The sequence below is a fragment of the Nansenia antarctica genome, assembly GCF_963989245.1.
Source record: "Nansenia antarctica genome assembly, chromosome: 13".
In the NCBI taxonomy this organism is placed as follows: Eukaryota; Metazoa; Chordata; class Actinopteri; order Argentiniformes; family Microstomatidae; genus Nansenia; species Nansenia antarctica.
Window position 1 is genome coordinate 16,724,888 of NC_137683.1, and position 17,500 is coordinate 16,742,387.

General features: G+C 44.0%; 1 protein-coding gene across 1 annotated transcript in view; it reads left to right on the forward strand.

Moving 5' to 3' along the window:
• Positions 1-17,500, forward strand: part of nrxn2b (neurexin 2b) — a gene marked incomplete at both ends in the record, with an annotated part of 540,835 nt that overhangs the window by 221,838 nt on the left and 301,497 nt on the right. The window contains 2 exon segments of the mRNA XM_080544021.1: positions 2,403-2,426; positions 14,019-14,180. Coding sequence (XP_080400147.1) covers positions 2,403-2,426; positions 14,019-14,180 — 186 coding nt within the window.

Below are 17,500 nucleotides of genomic sequence, written 5' to 3' on the forward strand. Positions count from 1 at the left end.
TTTGTGAAACTATGCTAATGGCCCTTTTCACATTCACTTCCACCGCATTCATAATGCATGGGGAGGCTTTGCCATGATGGGAGCCCTAGAGACTGCTTGAAAAAAAACATTATTTGCAGGGCCCCCGTCTTATTGACACGATTAGGAGTTTCGTCCTTGTCCCGCGTGAGTCAATTACAGTCAGGGGCAGGGGCTCTGCGGTGTGGAGGGGGCTGTCACCGGCTCGCAAAGGCTTCCACCGGAGGGGTGGAACGATGGGAGGTGGTGTAGCGTCAAGTAGCCTCGCCGGAGGACTGGCCGGGAGACATTGCGTAGACTCTGTCCCTCTGTACGTGTCCCTCTGTACTCGTAATGACTCTGTACTGGCCTTCCGCTCCTTTTCCTGCCCTTTACTGTCCTGCCACTCTCTCTCTCCCTCTCTCTCTCTCTCTCTCCCTCTCTCTCTCTCCCTCTCTCTCTCTCTCTCTCTCTCTTTCTCTCTCTCTCTCTCTCCCCCCCCCCCCTCTCTCTCTCAAACACACACAAGGTCTATAACCCTGTGAATTCTAACGTGTCTCTCTCACAACGCTGCTCGGCATAATTGATATCAGTACATTAAAAGAGACACAGCCGTCGTCACCTTCATAGAGGCCAACATCTGTCTAATTTAATCAACTATTGTTTGGTTTACAGTCCCTTTGAATCCATCCTTACGTTCCCGTTTTGATGTATCCGACTGTGTTTTTGTGAAGCATAGAGAGAAGCATAGATATGCAAATGTACGCCCACTATTGGAACATATTTACCTAATGAATGGATTAACGTGAGTCATTAGAGGCAGAGTGGGGATTCTCAGCGCTGCTTTAATGTGACCTGGATCAAACAGTGGGAGGTCCTTCCACCAACTCATTGCCTCTTTGGAGCTCAGATATGTGGCCGTCACTTACACTCACTCCCACACGTATGCATGCACGCACAATAAGCCGTAAACCATCTGACACACGCACGCACACACACACACGCACGCACGCACGCACACGCAAACACACACACACACACACACACACACACACATACACACACACACTTGGTAATTAGGGAAAGTGGTTAAAATTACATCATGCACAACTGAAGTGTGATTAGATTTGATTTCCAGCACATTTTAGGGAAAATTAAGATCATTTGTCACAAATAGTTTAGATTTCTAACATACTGTAGTAGTCATGTGGTGTTTCTCTATCCTTCAGGGCAGGTGACATGGGTCTTGGTTGTTTTGAATTGCTTGAATGACTCTTTCAGAAGGCAGAGACACAGATGCTGGTTGTATGCTCCCTCTCTCCCTCTCTCTTTCTCTCTCTCTCTCTTTCTCTCTCTCTCTCTCTCTCTCTCTATGTCTCTCTCTCTCTCTCTCTCTCTCTCTATGTCTCTCTCTCCCTCTATGTCTCTCTCCAACTAATATGCAATGAATGTCGATTTTCTTTCTTATGTACCTAATTGAAATAGAGTATCTGACTGACTATCATTATCGACACTGTTATCCTTGATGTCTTAGCCGTTTTAACTATTGTGATATTTTTGACCATTTACATTTTGCAATGTTTTCTTTTTTTTCTGGCTTCTCCCCATTTCCCCTAAACTGGCTCTTGAACACGTTCTTGAGAAAAAAAGCAACTTGAGAAAAGTTTGCCCAAGGAAAAATAACCTGCCAAGCATTTGGAACATGATTGGCCACTCCCAATGCAAAGGAATACCGATTCTAATGGAGCATGTCCTTCCCACCAGCCTCTCCCTGCCACCATTAGCCAAAGGGATTACTAATACTGATCTGCTTTTCCTTCATTCCCTTCCCGCTCAAAAACAAGCCCCCATCCCAAAACTGCCCCAATCCCCTATATGTGGAGATTGATTTCCTAACTCTTGTCTTTTTACTAACAAAAAAGCTTCAGAATTCTCCAGTTTGTTATGTTCTTTTGTGGTTTGGTTTTCCTTATCCTCTTTAATTTTCAACAACTAACATTGTGTCATTCACGGAATGTGAGTCATCTGTTGTTTTTCCTACTTAACTTGCGTACTTACGTACTAACAAATAATGATATTTATTTTTATTTTAGATTTTTTTTAACTCTCTATTACAAAAAAAAAAAAAAAAGTTTTAGCAATTACTTTCTTTATTTCTTTATTTGGATGATTTTTTTATGATAATGACAAATAGAAGAAATTCTACTTTATTTATTTTTGGACATTTGAAGGATTTATTGTTTGGTTTACTCTTGCCTACTCTCAGATGAACCTGTTTTTTTGTGTGTTTCTTTTCGAAAAATAGGGAAATATTTTTATTTATTTTTATTTTGAAGTGTCCTTTATTGAGTTTACGGTTTGTCATTATTTTTTTTTCTTTCTCCCCCCCCTGTTTTCTCCTGAAGCACGCAGGCATTGGACACGCTATGGTAAACAAACTGCATTATATGGTAGATATCATTCTAATTGTCTTATACTTTGGTTTGCCCTGGGTTTTCGTTACCTCTTTCTATTCTGTATGCTTTACTGAAAAAACGAACTGCCATCGATTTCAAGGTAGCTGAAAAATTCACCTCTCTATTCGTCTTTTATTTTACTTCCTTCTTTTAAGTTACTGCTTTTTACCATCCTGTACTCCCTCCTTCCTAAAAATATAACCTATTCGCTGAAAGAGGTCTTTCCTAAAAATTTGAATTTTACAGTATTTTACAATGTAGATATTTGTTTTGTTACTTTGAGTTTCCTTTTTTTTGTGTGCTTATTTTCCTCAAACACTATCCGTATGAAGAAATAAAGAATAATCTTAGGTAGCAACTTCTTAATTGACTATGACAAAACATAAACAATATGTTTAACTTCAGTTAACTACTTTTTCCCCCCCCTATTCATTTTCTATCAAGAACCTTAACTTAAACTTAACTTAACCTAAAGAGAACGTACACAGCGGACTCCTTTAACAGAGAAATACCCCTGCTATTACAACCCCAGTGACAGACAGTAAGAATATCGGCCATTGAGATACACAGTGAGATTCATCTCTGCATTCGTTGGTTAGGGTTGGGGTTACTGTTATGCTTGTTGCTCTCAGCCTTTGATGTTTAACTACTCAAATGACGATATTTGGTGCACTATTGTGTTAAAGATATGTATATATAGATAACAATAAGTAAAATCATTCTTAAGGGTTTTTTATTGTCTTTTTTACAGAGAATGAAACAGGTAAACCTTCCTGTATCTGAACCTAAGCTTATATAAGCTCATAAAACATTATTGATTTACAGCAAGAGATACAGTCTAATGCCAGGTGTATAGACAACATTTTGATATTTGGCCACAGGTGAGTCGAAATGCCAAGAGCACTGGTACTGTGGTACTTTGGTAGCTACTTGCTAGTTTATGGAGTTGGTATTTAGCCCTCTGGTATTGTGGCAGAAGCCCAGGTTGTAAAAGCAGGCCTCAAATGAGGGCTTGATCCCATTACAGGGCCCTTGGTTGATTTATGACTGAGCATGGAGCTATTATGTATCCATACCTGGTCCCACACCCACGTTGACTTACTTATCATTGTGTGGGAATATTGTCTCCTGTGCGCCACTCAGGTCTCCTTGTGTATAGCTAGAACTTCCAGATAAAGCAGTCATTTGCTAAGACTTCTTTCTAATGGAAGCAATTTATGACAAAATGGAGATGGAGAAGAGGAGAGAGGAGAGGCTACAGTAGTTGGTTTGGATACTTGGTGTGGACACAGTTGTTTTGTGACTAGCATTGTGATCATCTGTGTCAGGAACTCCCTGAGTGGTGAATGTTCATTAAAGGGAGAGTGCACCCAAATTACAAAACCACATGTGTCCATGGACTCCTTTTAGGCTCACAACCAAATATGTGATTTTGTAATTTGGGTGATTGTACATGTCCACAACCGTACATGTTCTTTACATGTTAGTATCAGCAGTTGTAGGAAGTATGCACTACACAGTGTGGCAATGGGCTACTTGTATAACCGATATGGCAAGGGCTGCAGTCCCTTTTCATGTCTACAGATGGCCTTGGTGATCTGATTCCTTACTTCCTGTCACTGGACTTGCAAAAAACTGTGGGCTCCCGCTCCCCCCACCCCCCCCTCCCACACTGTTGCATGGCATGTAGGGATATCTCTTGGAATGTCTCGCCTGTGTCCGATCTACTGTCTCCATCAACACTAACACTAACTCTGTACCTCCTAGTTTACTGGCGTAACGCCTGCATGGAACACTTGACCCTCTTAACTTTCTGTTGTTGTTTTTGATAAACTGACAACATAAAGTATATATGTATATGTATATATTGTGGCTATCATATATACATACATATATCAATCGTTTTAATACTATCAGTATGGACATATAACCCTCGTTTTTATTTCATTTGTAGGATTTTTTAATTTATTTTTTAATTTTAACTTTGATTTCCAAAATAACTTACTAAAACTAATAATGACCTCACTCCTTACCTTTCCCCCCCCCCAAAAAAAAGAAGAAAAAAGGAAAAAACATAAGAGGGGAAAAGGGCTTTTCATTTTCCAGGTGAATAGAGGAGTGATGCCGACAGCAGGCAGCCTGAGCCATCCATCAACCAGCTGAGAGGCAGCCACAGGAAAGCCTTGATAAAGCCTGTGTACAGTACTTATCCACAACACAGAGAGAAAATGTAGCTAATCAGGGCTTTCATAAGTAAATGAGTCCATCAATCTACTGCTCAGAGTCACAGAGTTACACTCCCCATTAGTCTACAGCATCACTGTAGTTTCTATCTCGACATACAGTACCAGTCAAATGTTTGGACACACTTCCCCATTGGGAACGTGTGTCCAAACGTTTGACTGGTACTGTAGAAGAATGGAGTGAACGAGCAGAAGGCGCTACGTGTGCCTGACGTGGGGCCTACATGCACACGCAAAAACAGCCGTCGGAGAGATAAACCTCAAGGCATTTCATTCAGTCGCTATCAGAACGAGCTAGTTGGAATGAGCCACACTCATCCCTCTATTCATGACTGAAAGTGGACGCTCGCTTTCCCGCCCTTAAGATTTTCCTAGTTCTTTAAAAACCTCCTCATTTTTCTGTTGGTTTCATGTTGTGGTTGTACCATCAGGGGTTCAGACCCCCCCCCCCCCCCCATCCTGCCATTCTCAGTTCATTGCACCCCTGTTTGCATGCTCTTCTTTGGCTAGCCCCTCAGACACCCGCCTCCTCACAGGGTGTCTGTTTGCTGCACTAGCCCAGCGCGTGCCAGTCTTGCACGCGTGTCTAGATGGGTTTCTTCATTACTTTTTCTTTTGGGCGTTCTTGTCCTCAATATTCCCTTAACCTCATAGCGTTTGTTCCTTTTCCATTCGTGTGGTGTCGTGGTGAACTTCCTCCTACCGATTCCTTTAGCGTTTTCCTTTTCCTCATTGCCGCCTCCTTTTCAACCGTTCCATTTTTGGGTTTCTGTTTGATTGTTTGGTCTGTTTGTTTTGTCTGATGGAACTCCTCTTTTCATTCCATTCCATGTTGCCATCCAGCTATTGACGTGCATGGCCTGTGTATCACCTTATTTAGCTTGGATGGATCATTGTGTTTCTTCTTAACCAAAACAAACCCTTGTCACAAAAAAATAACACACAATCAGTCCAAATCTGATCTGGTTTGAACCAATCAAACGGCAGAGGACTTGGAATCCTCCAATTGTTTTTTTACTACTATACTAAATTTACTAAAACAAACTGTTACTAATACTACTGTTTGAATCAAACCTTTGTTATAACTGTACTAACAACCATTTTTGTGTCTGACTCTCCCTTACTTACTAAACTAACCGATTTCGTTCACCCTCCAACCTCCAACTCCTTAACTGCCCAACACAACACAGCTAAGGCCCCTCTCTTTGCCCCCACCCCCCTTAACACTTGGGAATGATGTCATAAGAGGTTTCCCCCCTTCCTCCTGCGCTCCCCTCGCGCCCCCCCCCCCCCCTCCCCCCAATCCCCTCCATCCCCTCATTAACCGAGAGTTGTAGAACAATGGACCTGTCGAATTAGCCTTCTGAGCTAAACATGGCTAACTATGGCTGAAGACTCCATACCCCGGAGGGTCTCTTACACACGCACGCGACCCGTCACTGATCAAAGTCCAGCTTGCCAGACACCTGTCAGAGGATTCCTTGCTGAATAGACCCCCCCCATCCCCTCCCTCTGCTCAGATCTCCCCCCAACGATGCTCTCCTGGCATATGGGTGGGAGTCCACGGTCAGACGGCATGCTTGCCAGGAACGTGACCCAACATTTGGTTTCGGCCCGCCTCTGTATCTGTGAAAATGTTCAATTATTGTTGACCACTAACTTTGCTTGACCATTGTCAATGTGGGGTGTATGACTTCTTCTAGCAGATCTAAAGTCTTCTGAGGGTAAGTACTGTATAACAACGATCAGGTTGAAGACAGGTTGAAGACACGAGAGCACACGGCAAAGTTCAGTATCAGGTAAGTAATGTCCTGTCAAGGTAAGATTATGCTTTCCCTACAGCTGTGAATTTATTGAACATCAACACATTTAGCAATGTCAGTGGTACAGAACGTGTTGCTGATGTGGGTAGACAGTCCATAGGAAGTATGCATGTGTAGCATCATAACATAATGCATCCGTCCATTGTATTCCATTAAGGCCATGCCACACCATGATGTGGATGAAAGCATGATTGATTTCATCAAAGTTGTACAGTACATACATACCTGGTTTTCTTAGGTACACTATGTCATGTAGAAAGTAAAGGTTGAACCATACAAAGCACACCTGCCTCTGATCATTGAAGACACAAGATGTACTGTGGGCATGATTAGCATACACACTCCTTCCCCTTTGAGACAATAATATACCGTATGCTTCCAGGAACATGTGACGTCTGCTCTTACACCTGTTATTGTTCCAACACTGGCAACTAAAGCTGTCAGTAAGAACCCTGCTTTGATACTCTCCCCAGCTCCACTATGAAAGACCGCTCGTTTGGCTTCACTTTGACTCATTTTCCTAGGCACCGGTCCAGGCCCGGCATAGGAACCAACCGACACCTTGGGTTGGCAGGAGTGGTGGTGGTTGTGGTGGGGGGGTGGGCGTTGAGATTAAACATTCAAACACGCCCCCGTAATTGGTTAATGCCCCCCCCCCTGCTCCATAGCCCCCCCAGCCTTGTGTAGCCCCCCCCCCTTGCCCCATAGCCCCCTTCCGCCCCATAGCCCGCTTCCAACAGTCTGTTAGTCCACAGGAAAGTGTTTCTGTTTAGGAGACTTAGCCACAGCAGACCATAGAAAATCAATAAGGACAGTGGACCATGTGCTTGACTTAGGCCCGATCCCGATTCCCTTTTCTACCCCTACGGCTCGTTTTGGAGTGCCACTCGCTTTGGAGCCAAGGCTTTCCGAACAGAGCCTCAAGCCGTTGCGGTTGAAATCTTCCCCTATGAAATGGGGCAACCCTTCCATAACCTGATGCGTCATCAGTAGTATGATAGAAAAGCGCTCGCGATTCATTCACAACTTAAGTTGTACGCTACCAATCGATCAAACAAGTCATCAAATAAAAAAGAACAATGTTTCATTATCAGACCATGACAGAATAACAGTGCTCTGTAGGCTATCAAGCTGTGCTCCTACCCTGCCAGTCTGCACTGATATAGGACAACAGTGCAACAACTTCGCGGCTGAACTTTAGTTAAATCTCCGGCGTCATATGCCATCAAAGGGGGAAAATAAGACATGTAAAAATGCATGACTTACAGGGACTTCCGAAATCCGATGTGAGAGGAACGCTGAAGAAACAGCCGCTGTCCACGGCGTTAGTCAGCTACATGCTCACAACCAGTCTCCCGCTCACTGCTCTCCATCAATAATATTACACAATAACAACTGCTCGGATTAGATTGCGGGTGTAATAAGTGCGGCTATACAGCTATAGCGTCACATCAACGGGGGAAAATGCGACATGAACTAGGTCAAAATGCGCGCCTATCATCAACACGTCAGCCTAATGTTAGATAGATAACTCTACATTAAATATATCTACCATCATACGCTGTCAAACGCCACAGGTAATAATTTGTTATCTCAGAAATGTGAATCGCAACTCCGATGTATTTCTATGGGAAGGCAGTGCTTGACGCTTCCGTTGGACTGGGACGCCGGGACGCTCGTACAATCTCCGCGTTTGTTGCAGAGGAACAGGGTGACTGTCACCCTGTGACAAACGAACAGATATGAGTGCTCCGGTGTCTTGCTCGGTAGTCTAATGGAAGTGCCCAGGTAATAGTGTTGCTATTATTGTTGTTAAGAAAAGGTCTATAATGCATTGAAATGACATTAGTATGTGTCATATGCCATCAGACATGGAAATATGTCAATTATGCGTGACTGTCATGCACAAATCAGCCTGTAACGTTACACACAGCACATAGGCATAATAGCGATTTTACACTCGATGCTGTCCCATAGACAAACAGACACTGGGACTGGGGCGGGCTGGTTGACCTCTTGCCTTGTGACAGAGCCAGTCAGTGTCCAAACATCTCTTCTTCCACAGGGATGAGAGGGACACACAGCACAGCAGAGCAGCAGAAAGAATGGTGTTTTATCACCCCGCGTTTGGCTTGTGTGTTTCAACAAGTCTGCTGTTCCTTTGAGTTTTAAGTGCTTGCTCATGGGGCGAGAGAACATCATGCTGTGTTTTATGAGGGATATTGCAATCATGTAATGGAATCAATTATACAACGCTTATTCCGTCGTCGGATTAAACGGAATGGCTGCGTTGAAGTGTTCTCGGGGACATTCTATTCGCAGCGAAGGAACACAGTCGGTTTGGCACGAGAAAGAGTGAGCTGTCAAGGCATTTATAATGTAAATAAAGTGCAGTCTGAAATGGACCTGCATCCAATACATCAATATGAAGTCATTATCTTTGTGATGACAAGTTGATCTATTTCCCCCATATGTATTACTTTGCTCCAGTGACAATAAGATTGAAGCCGAGTCAAATCGCCCCAATGTCTAATGTTTCATCGCTGGACATCCCCGTTAAACTTTAAACACTCTTTCATAGAGTAAAGAAGAGTAATACCGTTGCTGCTATACAGATGCTTTTATGAAAACATGAACGTTAACACTGCTTTAGATAACTACACAAACTACACATAAACAAGCCTTGAATGTCACATTACTGGACCTTTAACAGGCTAAAGCCTCGTACACACAGACTACGGCATGCGGTTAACAGGCTAAAGCCTCGTACACACAGACTACGGCATGCGGTTGAAGTCCAGTGGAAGTCCCGGGGCTTTCCAACGGGGACCCATGCCGAATGATGCGACGCTGCATCTGCACCGTGTACCGCATGCCACAGTTGTTTGATGTATCGGACTCATGCAACATTTGGGATTGCCAGTGTCTATAATCTGTGCACAATCCCAACTGTGGCCTGGGGAGGGGAACATGGTGGAGAGAGTCAATAGAACTCACCTACTCCACAAAGCTCTACTCACTTTGTCCCATCAGCCCTTTGTTCTGATCCCCCTTGAGCCGTAGGACAGCCGTGCTTGTTTCACCTGCTCTTAACGCCGCCTCTGGGGTCAAATCACCATAGTCTTTAGATTGGCAAAGCTGCTACTGACACACACATATCTACTAAATCTACACTAGATTAGATGACTACTGACACGCTCAGATCTACACTAAATTAGCCTGCCGTCTACACAGAAAAACTGCAAAATAGCTTTATACAAGCTTATCCTGATGTGATTTTAAAAATGTAAGGATACTGGGTGGTAGAACACACATATCTAGGAAAAGTCATGAAAGGAGGGTCCTGTAATATAATAGTTTTTTTGACTCACTTGGTCAAGTGACCCCACCCATGGCTCTCTCTTCTAATGTTAAGCATTATTGCCTTGTAGTCACTGTTGCCTATGAAGGTCCTGTCTGGTGCCTTCCCAGGTGTAGCGTATAGCCCCCGTTACATCAGGTCTGGAACCACTGCAGCCACAGAAAACAGTTACATAATTAACATACAGTATGGCAATGGCTTACCTGGAGAGGATTCACCATGTAATACTGTCACCAATGACACTAACAAACTCACTCCAAGTACATCAATGGATGCGTTGGCCATGAGATGAGTGGTGTAGTGGTACTGGCCTCTCCGCCTGCCTGATTCCTATTCTATACAGTCATCTCAGGGGGGGGGGGGGGGAACAGTGTGTTCACAGAGAGTGCGGTCTCAAACACTGAAGTTCACTCCTGTTTGATCGGCAAAATGAGTCACTACGTTGCAAACATTAAGAGACCGTCGTACAAAGCTCATTATAGCGGATTTAGAGTGAGTGAGTGTGTGTGTGTTGTGCATGTGTGTCAGAGAGAGAGAGACAGACAGACAGACAGACGGACAGACAGACACACAGACAGACAGACAGACACACACACAGACAGACGGACGGACGGACGGACGGACAGATGAACGAACAGGTTGCATGACAGGTGGTGAGTCCAGATTGCGGTATGTGTGTGCAGATGAATTGTTCCTCTTTTCGGGTCAAGTAACAAGGGCGTGACTGCACCCTTGTTGGAAAAGGCTTTTTTTACGAAGCCCAGTTACGACACAATCCATTTGAGTAGTGTGTTGGATGAACAGAAACACAGCCTGAGAGCAATAGCCATACCCAGGCATTGTCTCTGCAGTCATAATGTGATGTTTCATTATTTATAACGGCTTCATGCCGTTAAACTGTCTTTTGCAATGTAGGCAGACTTTCAGAGCTGTTCTGTCTGCAGTTTAGATCCCAAGGCTGCTTGTACGACTTGAGGGTTGTTCTGACCTGGTCGGCCTGTCTGTCTGTCTCCGCTTGGCTTAGCTCTGGCCAGAGGCCGGATCACCTAAGTCTTCTGCTTATCCGATCACCTCGACAAAATCGAGACAATTAAATCGATGCAGTTAATGTTGGAATCAGCTTGGGTGCATTACCATGCTGGGGAAAGAGGGGCTTAGGGTGGCGTATCTGTTTGTACTGTTTACACATTTACCAACGCATAAACACTAAGATACAGAAACTATATTTTGGGGGGGTTCAAGTCATATTCGAATTTCATGTTCACATGATTCACCACATTTGTGATCATACAATAATGGCATGCAGATCTTTTAAGGAAGTTGTATTACTGTATCAAAACTATATTACTGTATCAAACATCCATCATGCATGAGTGTATGGCATGAGGAGCTCAGAATACTGTGGGGGGGGGGCATAATGGAGGGAGGGAAGGAGAGAGAGAGAGAGAGAGAGAGAGAGAGAGAGAGAGAGAGAGAGAGAGAGAGAGAGAGAGAGAGAGAGAGAGAGAGAGAGAGAGATGGAGGGGAGTAAGAGGGATGGGTAAACAGTTTTTGCTAATGTCCCATTTTCCCTCTTTCAGCTGGAATCCTCACAGGTGTCTGGCAGCTGGCTGCTCCATTAATGATTTACTAACGATCCTAACTACTGGACCCAGTGCCAGGCTCACGTTGGCACAGCCCGGCAGCGCCCACCATACCACCAACCTATCCACAGTCCACAATCACATGGGCCTGCAGCCAAGCCTGCACGAGCTAATTGCTCTTGGTGTATTTAGTATTTTGTTACCACCGATATTCGTTCCGCAACGCTAAAAGACAGTGTCTAAGCGTGTCGACAGTATTTGAGATGCCCCGCTCTTCAATATCACCTAAAGAGGAGATCGTATCCGATAAGGTGTCTTCACTGGATCCCTCTGTTATGACCGGGTCTCCAACAAGCTCACTCATACTTGGACTTGGAATCACTCGGGACTTCTGGACCGATATGTGCACTAGCAGTAACTTTTGCGACCCCCCCTCCCCCCCTTCCTCCCCCCTCCATCTCCTCCCTCAGAAGCCCTCCTCTCCACCCCTACAGGACCCTCGGGCGAACCTACCGAGAGGCCCATCCCCAAGATTTGCCTAGAATGTGCCCACCACCTACCTACCTACCTACCTACCTACCTACCTACAAGTTCCCTTCTTTAAGCCAAGTAAACAAGGGCTCTTACGAGCCTCTCTCGACAAGTAGTGACAGCAGACATAAAAATGGTTTGCCCTCTTCAGAGGGAAGTACAGAACAAAAAAGGACAAAACGAAAAGGGAAAAGCTGATCACTCAGCCGAGGAGGGAGCTCTGGAGTGCAGTTGTCTGGGTTGTTTTTTTGATGAGAGACAGCGACCACAACATGGTACTGTTTGACTCACTTCTCAGGCGTTGTTTCAGGTGTTGTTTTTTTGGTGAGATTCATAGATGCTGCGATGTTCCCGTCGAGAAACCAAAGCCAAATAATTATTTGACTCTTGTGTCACTCGTACATTGGGTAATGTAATAAAACGTGATTCTGATTCTGATTCTAAAATTCTAAGCGCATGAGGAAAGTGATGGAAACAAGGATCCCAATGAAGTTTAGACCCCCGTAGTCGACGTCGGCTCTCTGGTTCACAAGCCTTATACCTCGTTTGATTCTGAATCGAACGAGAAGTGAAAGAAACACTGAATCATTTGAAACAGCTCAGGAAACCCTTGCTTATTCACTAGATAAGCACAATTAGAGGAACAGTAGCTTATGTTCCGACCTCTCGACAGAGCCTTGTTTATAGTGTGTGGGGTACAGTGTGCATGTGGAATAGCAGATGTCAAATTAACTATTGGAGAGCGTCGTGGCAGCTCCAGCCAGGGCTATTAGTATAATTATACCATAAATTGGTATCTGACTACAGAATCCGATCCAAATCAAGTCGCTTGGCGAAGCCCGGCTGCGTTTCCTCATTCGCAAACACAGTCGCAACGTAACTCAATTACCCAGAAACATTCATTGTTATAGAATGCTTTGATGCTCAACAATTTTTCTACCTTAATGATTAGGACGGGTTGTGCATTCAATTATAAACACCTTATTAAAACCGGTTAGAGGGAAATTAGGTCTGTTATTTTGCCAGCCATTCGCACTGCGTCAAAACATACATCGCACCATTTACAGGTGATTTTCTTTCCCACCCCCAGATAGTATAACGTGTGATAATGAGGTGTTACATGTTAAAGAATCCCGCCGGCTGTAGTATAATCAAATTAAGGTCAACTCGCTATCGCTCAGCACACAATCCCCTTGTGTGACAGTAATACTAATGGCGCAGGACGATGCTTTATGTTCTGTAGACAGAGAGGGAGTGTGTCTGTGTACCTGGTGCCTGGTGCACAAAACTGACAATCTTCCCCCCCCAAGGGCCCTGGGGGAGCTTCTACAACACAGGGTTGAAGCTTTCATACCTTAAAAGAAAAACGCAGTCTGTTCGGAGCGCCTCAGTCGACGCTATCTCCCCCTATCAGCTGCTCGCCGCTCCGCTTGATTCCGCTCGGCGGTTCCTGCCTCGGTTAGCGATCAAAGACGCCCCGCGTCGACCTGTAACCTCTCCCAATAAGACGGGGCTCTGAGTAATTACATGTTAAAGTAACGCATCTTTTACGCCAGCTCTCTTGTTTGTAGTTCAACACAAAAGGGAAAAGCACAAAGAATAGTCAATGTTTGTCATGTACGATGTGACACTCAATAACATTCGGATGTGTCGCCTATTCAGACAGATAGGAATAATGCCGTGACCACTACTAAAACGTGTTCGACATAAACGATTTCAAGACCTGTTTATCAGAGAATGAACACAGTGATAACTGTAACAGTCCTGGTGGTAAAACCCAGCAACTGCACTCCAGAGTGACACCTCCCTGAGTCGTTGCTAAAGCGGCCGATCGCTGCGATCGCTAATCGACACAACATTAGGAGACAGCGCCACCTACCGCCAGTGTTTAATCCAACTTCTTCCTTTTCTTTCCTCCTCACTCCCATTTTCCTGCGCTCTTTCTCTCTTTTTTTCCCCCCACTCTCCATATCCCTGTCTCCTCTCTCTATACATCTGTCTCTTTCGGGCGACGCCCATGACAGGTGACCATATCAGTGGATGGTATTTTGACCACCACTGGTTACACCCAGGAGGACTATACCATGCTGGGGTCTGATGACTTCTTCTACATCGGGGGGAGTCCCAACACCGCTGACCTGCCTGGCTCTCCTGTCAGCAACAACTTCATGGGCTGTCTGAAAGACGTGAGTGTCTCTTCTTTTATTTTATTTTTTTTGTGGGCCCAGTCCCACTCATATTTTTCTATTTTATTGGACAGTGAAGACAAACAGGATAGTAAAGGAGAAGAAGGGAGAGAGGGCATGCGGCCGGAATCGAACCCATGCCCGACATGGGCGTAGGTGTGCACTGTAGACCGTGGTGCTAGACCACTGTACCACCCCAGGCCATGACGTGAGTGTCTCTGACCAGAGAACCTACATTACTGGAGAAGTGAGTCTCTGACCAGTGTCTGACCAGTGTCTGACCAGAGAACCGACATTTAGGACAGAACTCCCCCTCCCGCAACATCATATTATGATATGTTGCACCAGCAAAGGGGCCCATGTCAGTAAGGAGAAAAGATTAAAAAACATAGGAGTTTTTCCCTAAAAAATGGGTTTCTAAAATGATTTCTAGATATTAAAAGGCAGTGTGACTTCTCAGACTTTGAGTATGACATTGTCTATTTCAATATCAGTATCATTTTGTACAGATACAACAGTAAACATGTATTGAGAGTGTCATAGAAAATGGTCTGAATACTTATGTACATTAGGTAATTCGATATATAAATTGGAATACATTTGCAAACATTTCTAAAAAATGTGTTTTCGCTTCGTCATCATGGAGTATTGTTGGTGAATTGATGGCATTTTTGTTTTTAATGTAATCCATTTTAAATTGAGTCTATAACAAAATATGGGAAAAGTTAAGGTGTTTCCGAAGCCACTATATTCTGCCTCTAAGCCATGTCTCTTTATCAGTTTTAATTAATCATATAGTAATTGCTCCATCCTAACTTAATTACACTCTTACAATTACATTTTCATTATTTGGAAAATAATCTAAACCTATCTAAAAATCCCAGATGGGCACACAGTCTCCTGAGGCGCTGTTGGTTTTTCTCATAAAGATTAGGCTAGTTTCACATGCAACACACACATCCAGACAGAACCGAGAAGCAATATTAGACTAGTATTACATGCAACACACAGATACAGACAGAGAGAAGAAGAACGATTAGGCTAGTTTTAACACACACATACAGACAGAGAAGAAGAAGAAATATTAGGCTAGTTTGACTTGTAACACACACATACAGTAAACGGCGAGAAAAAAGAGAGAATGTCAAGATTGCCAAGATTGAGTGAAGTTTGCATAATGCAGTGTTAAATGTTAAAAGGAGGATCAAAAGGAATTGTGAGAGAACTGCACATACCTACAGTATGATGGCAAGGTTGAGAGAGAGAGAGAATGAGAGAGAGAGAGAGAGAGAGAGAGAGAGAGAGAGAGAGAGAGAGAGAGAGAGAGAGAGAGAGAGAGAGAGAGAGAGAGAGAGAGAGAGAGAGAGAGAGACTGTGGTCTGTTTCATCCTCTGGTTTATCCCCCTCCTGTAGGAGCAGGATTAGCTGTGGTGTGTCAGGGCTGTGGCCGTGCTTTCAAGCTGCCACTGTAGCAAAAGGCCTTTGATACGCCTGGCCAGGGGCACCCAGAAGCAATAAATCCAATGATGGAGAGAGCAGGCCAGAGAGAGTTGAAAAGAGAGGAGAAGAAGAGTAAAGGAACCCAGCATTCTCAAAGACTTTCATGCCAGCCTCTCTCTCTCTCTCTCTCTCTCTCTCTCTCTCTCTCTCTCTCTCTCTCTCTCTCTCTCTCTCTCTCTCTCTCTCTCTCTCTCTCTCTTCTGGCATTTGTGTAATTAAGTCAATGCCAGTGCTGCTGGTTTACCAGCTTTACCCACCTGACAGCCAAATTAAAAATGGATTTCTTCGACTGACTCCACCCACTAGCAGAATGCAGCTCTCTCTCTCACTTCTCCCCCCCCCCCTCCAGATTGCTCTCCCTGTTGCTCCCTGTCAGCCTCACCTTGTAATGGTGATAGAATCTCCTGAACTCTCCTCCCCCGGCGCTCTCATTCCAGACACAGGGACCTCCACAGTGCCCTACCACACTCAGATCTCCATAAAGGACATTAGTTCTGAATCCAGTGATCAGAATCAGAATCAGAATTGCTTTAAACAATTAATCTAATTAATTAGAGGCTTTGTAATGAATCAATTAATCGAAATTAATCGCATTTTAATCGCATATGCATATTTGACAGTTTTCAATTCAAATGGATTTGGTATACGAGTGAATCAATGAATAGACATATACATAAGTAGCAGCAACATCCTGTTTATTTTAGCTACACAGACCAACAGATCACACAACGTACCTAAGCTAATGTTTTTGCACCATGTTGCCTGCAAGGGAGAAAAGTCTCTCACAAGGGACAGACGTGGCGGGGCTGGGCAAATACAACAACAACAACAACAAAATCGATTAAAATGCGTTTAAAAAGTTAACGTGTTATTTTTTCTGTAATTAATTAATTTAAATTAACCCGTTAAAGTCCCAGCCCTACTTTTATTACATCGATGTACAGATACAAGGAGTAAAATTATTGGGTACAGGTTCAATTGTGACAGTGATTGTGTGTCAGGTGATTGTGTCCGAGCGTGAGTAATTGTGTGTGTTTGCCTGTGTGTGTGTGTGTGTGTGTGTGCGTGTGCGTGTGCGTGTGCGTGCCCGTGCCCGTGCCCGTGCCCGTGCGCGTGCGCGTGTGCGTGTGCGTGCGTCTTACGAGAGAGTGATACTGATTTGATTCAGTGATTAGATTTCAGGTTGCTCTGCTCTCTGTCTAGTTCTGTTCTAGTTGAAGTGGCCCTCATGCATCTGAACCGTTTACCAGAGTAATGTATTCTCTTCAAAATGAGTCTACTCCCAATCACTATTACCACAATTTTTTGTGGTCCTATATTCTATTGTTCTATATTTTAATTCACATTGACACCCTCTGTTGTAGTATTTGTTATGGACAATTGTAACCAACTAATGTCCCCTTCCCCGCACACGCACACACACACACACACACACACACACACCCTGGAGCATCAGCAAAAGTGATTATGTCTCGGGTCTCTGGACTGCATCGCTTTGGCTTTCCGACTTTCTCAATGACAACACAAATCAATTCAGTCACCCCGAAGGAGACAAATTGCCCAGCGATAGCGAACCATCAGAACATTCAAAAGCATAAACCGATACACATGTCATCCGTTCAGACTTTCTGGGGTGGGGGGGGCAACGGAAGTTAATCCCAGAGAAAATGTCCTATGGCTTTTTTTTATTTGCAAAGCCGTTAAATAACCTCAGAGAAGAAAATAACAATCGCATCATGAAAAAAGAATACTGCATTACTAAACTTAAAAAGAAAAACTCTCAAGTTGTAAAAGTTGCATTACCTTTCATCCAACATTTC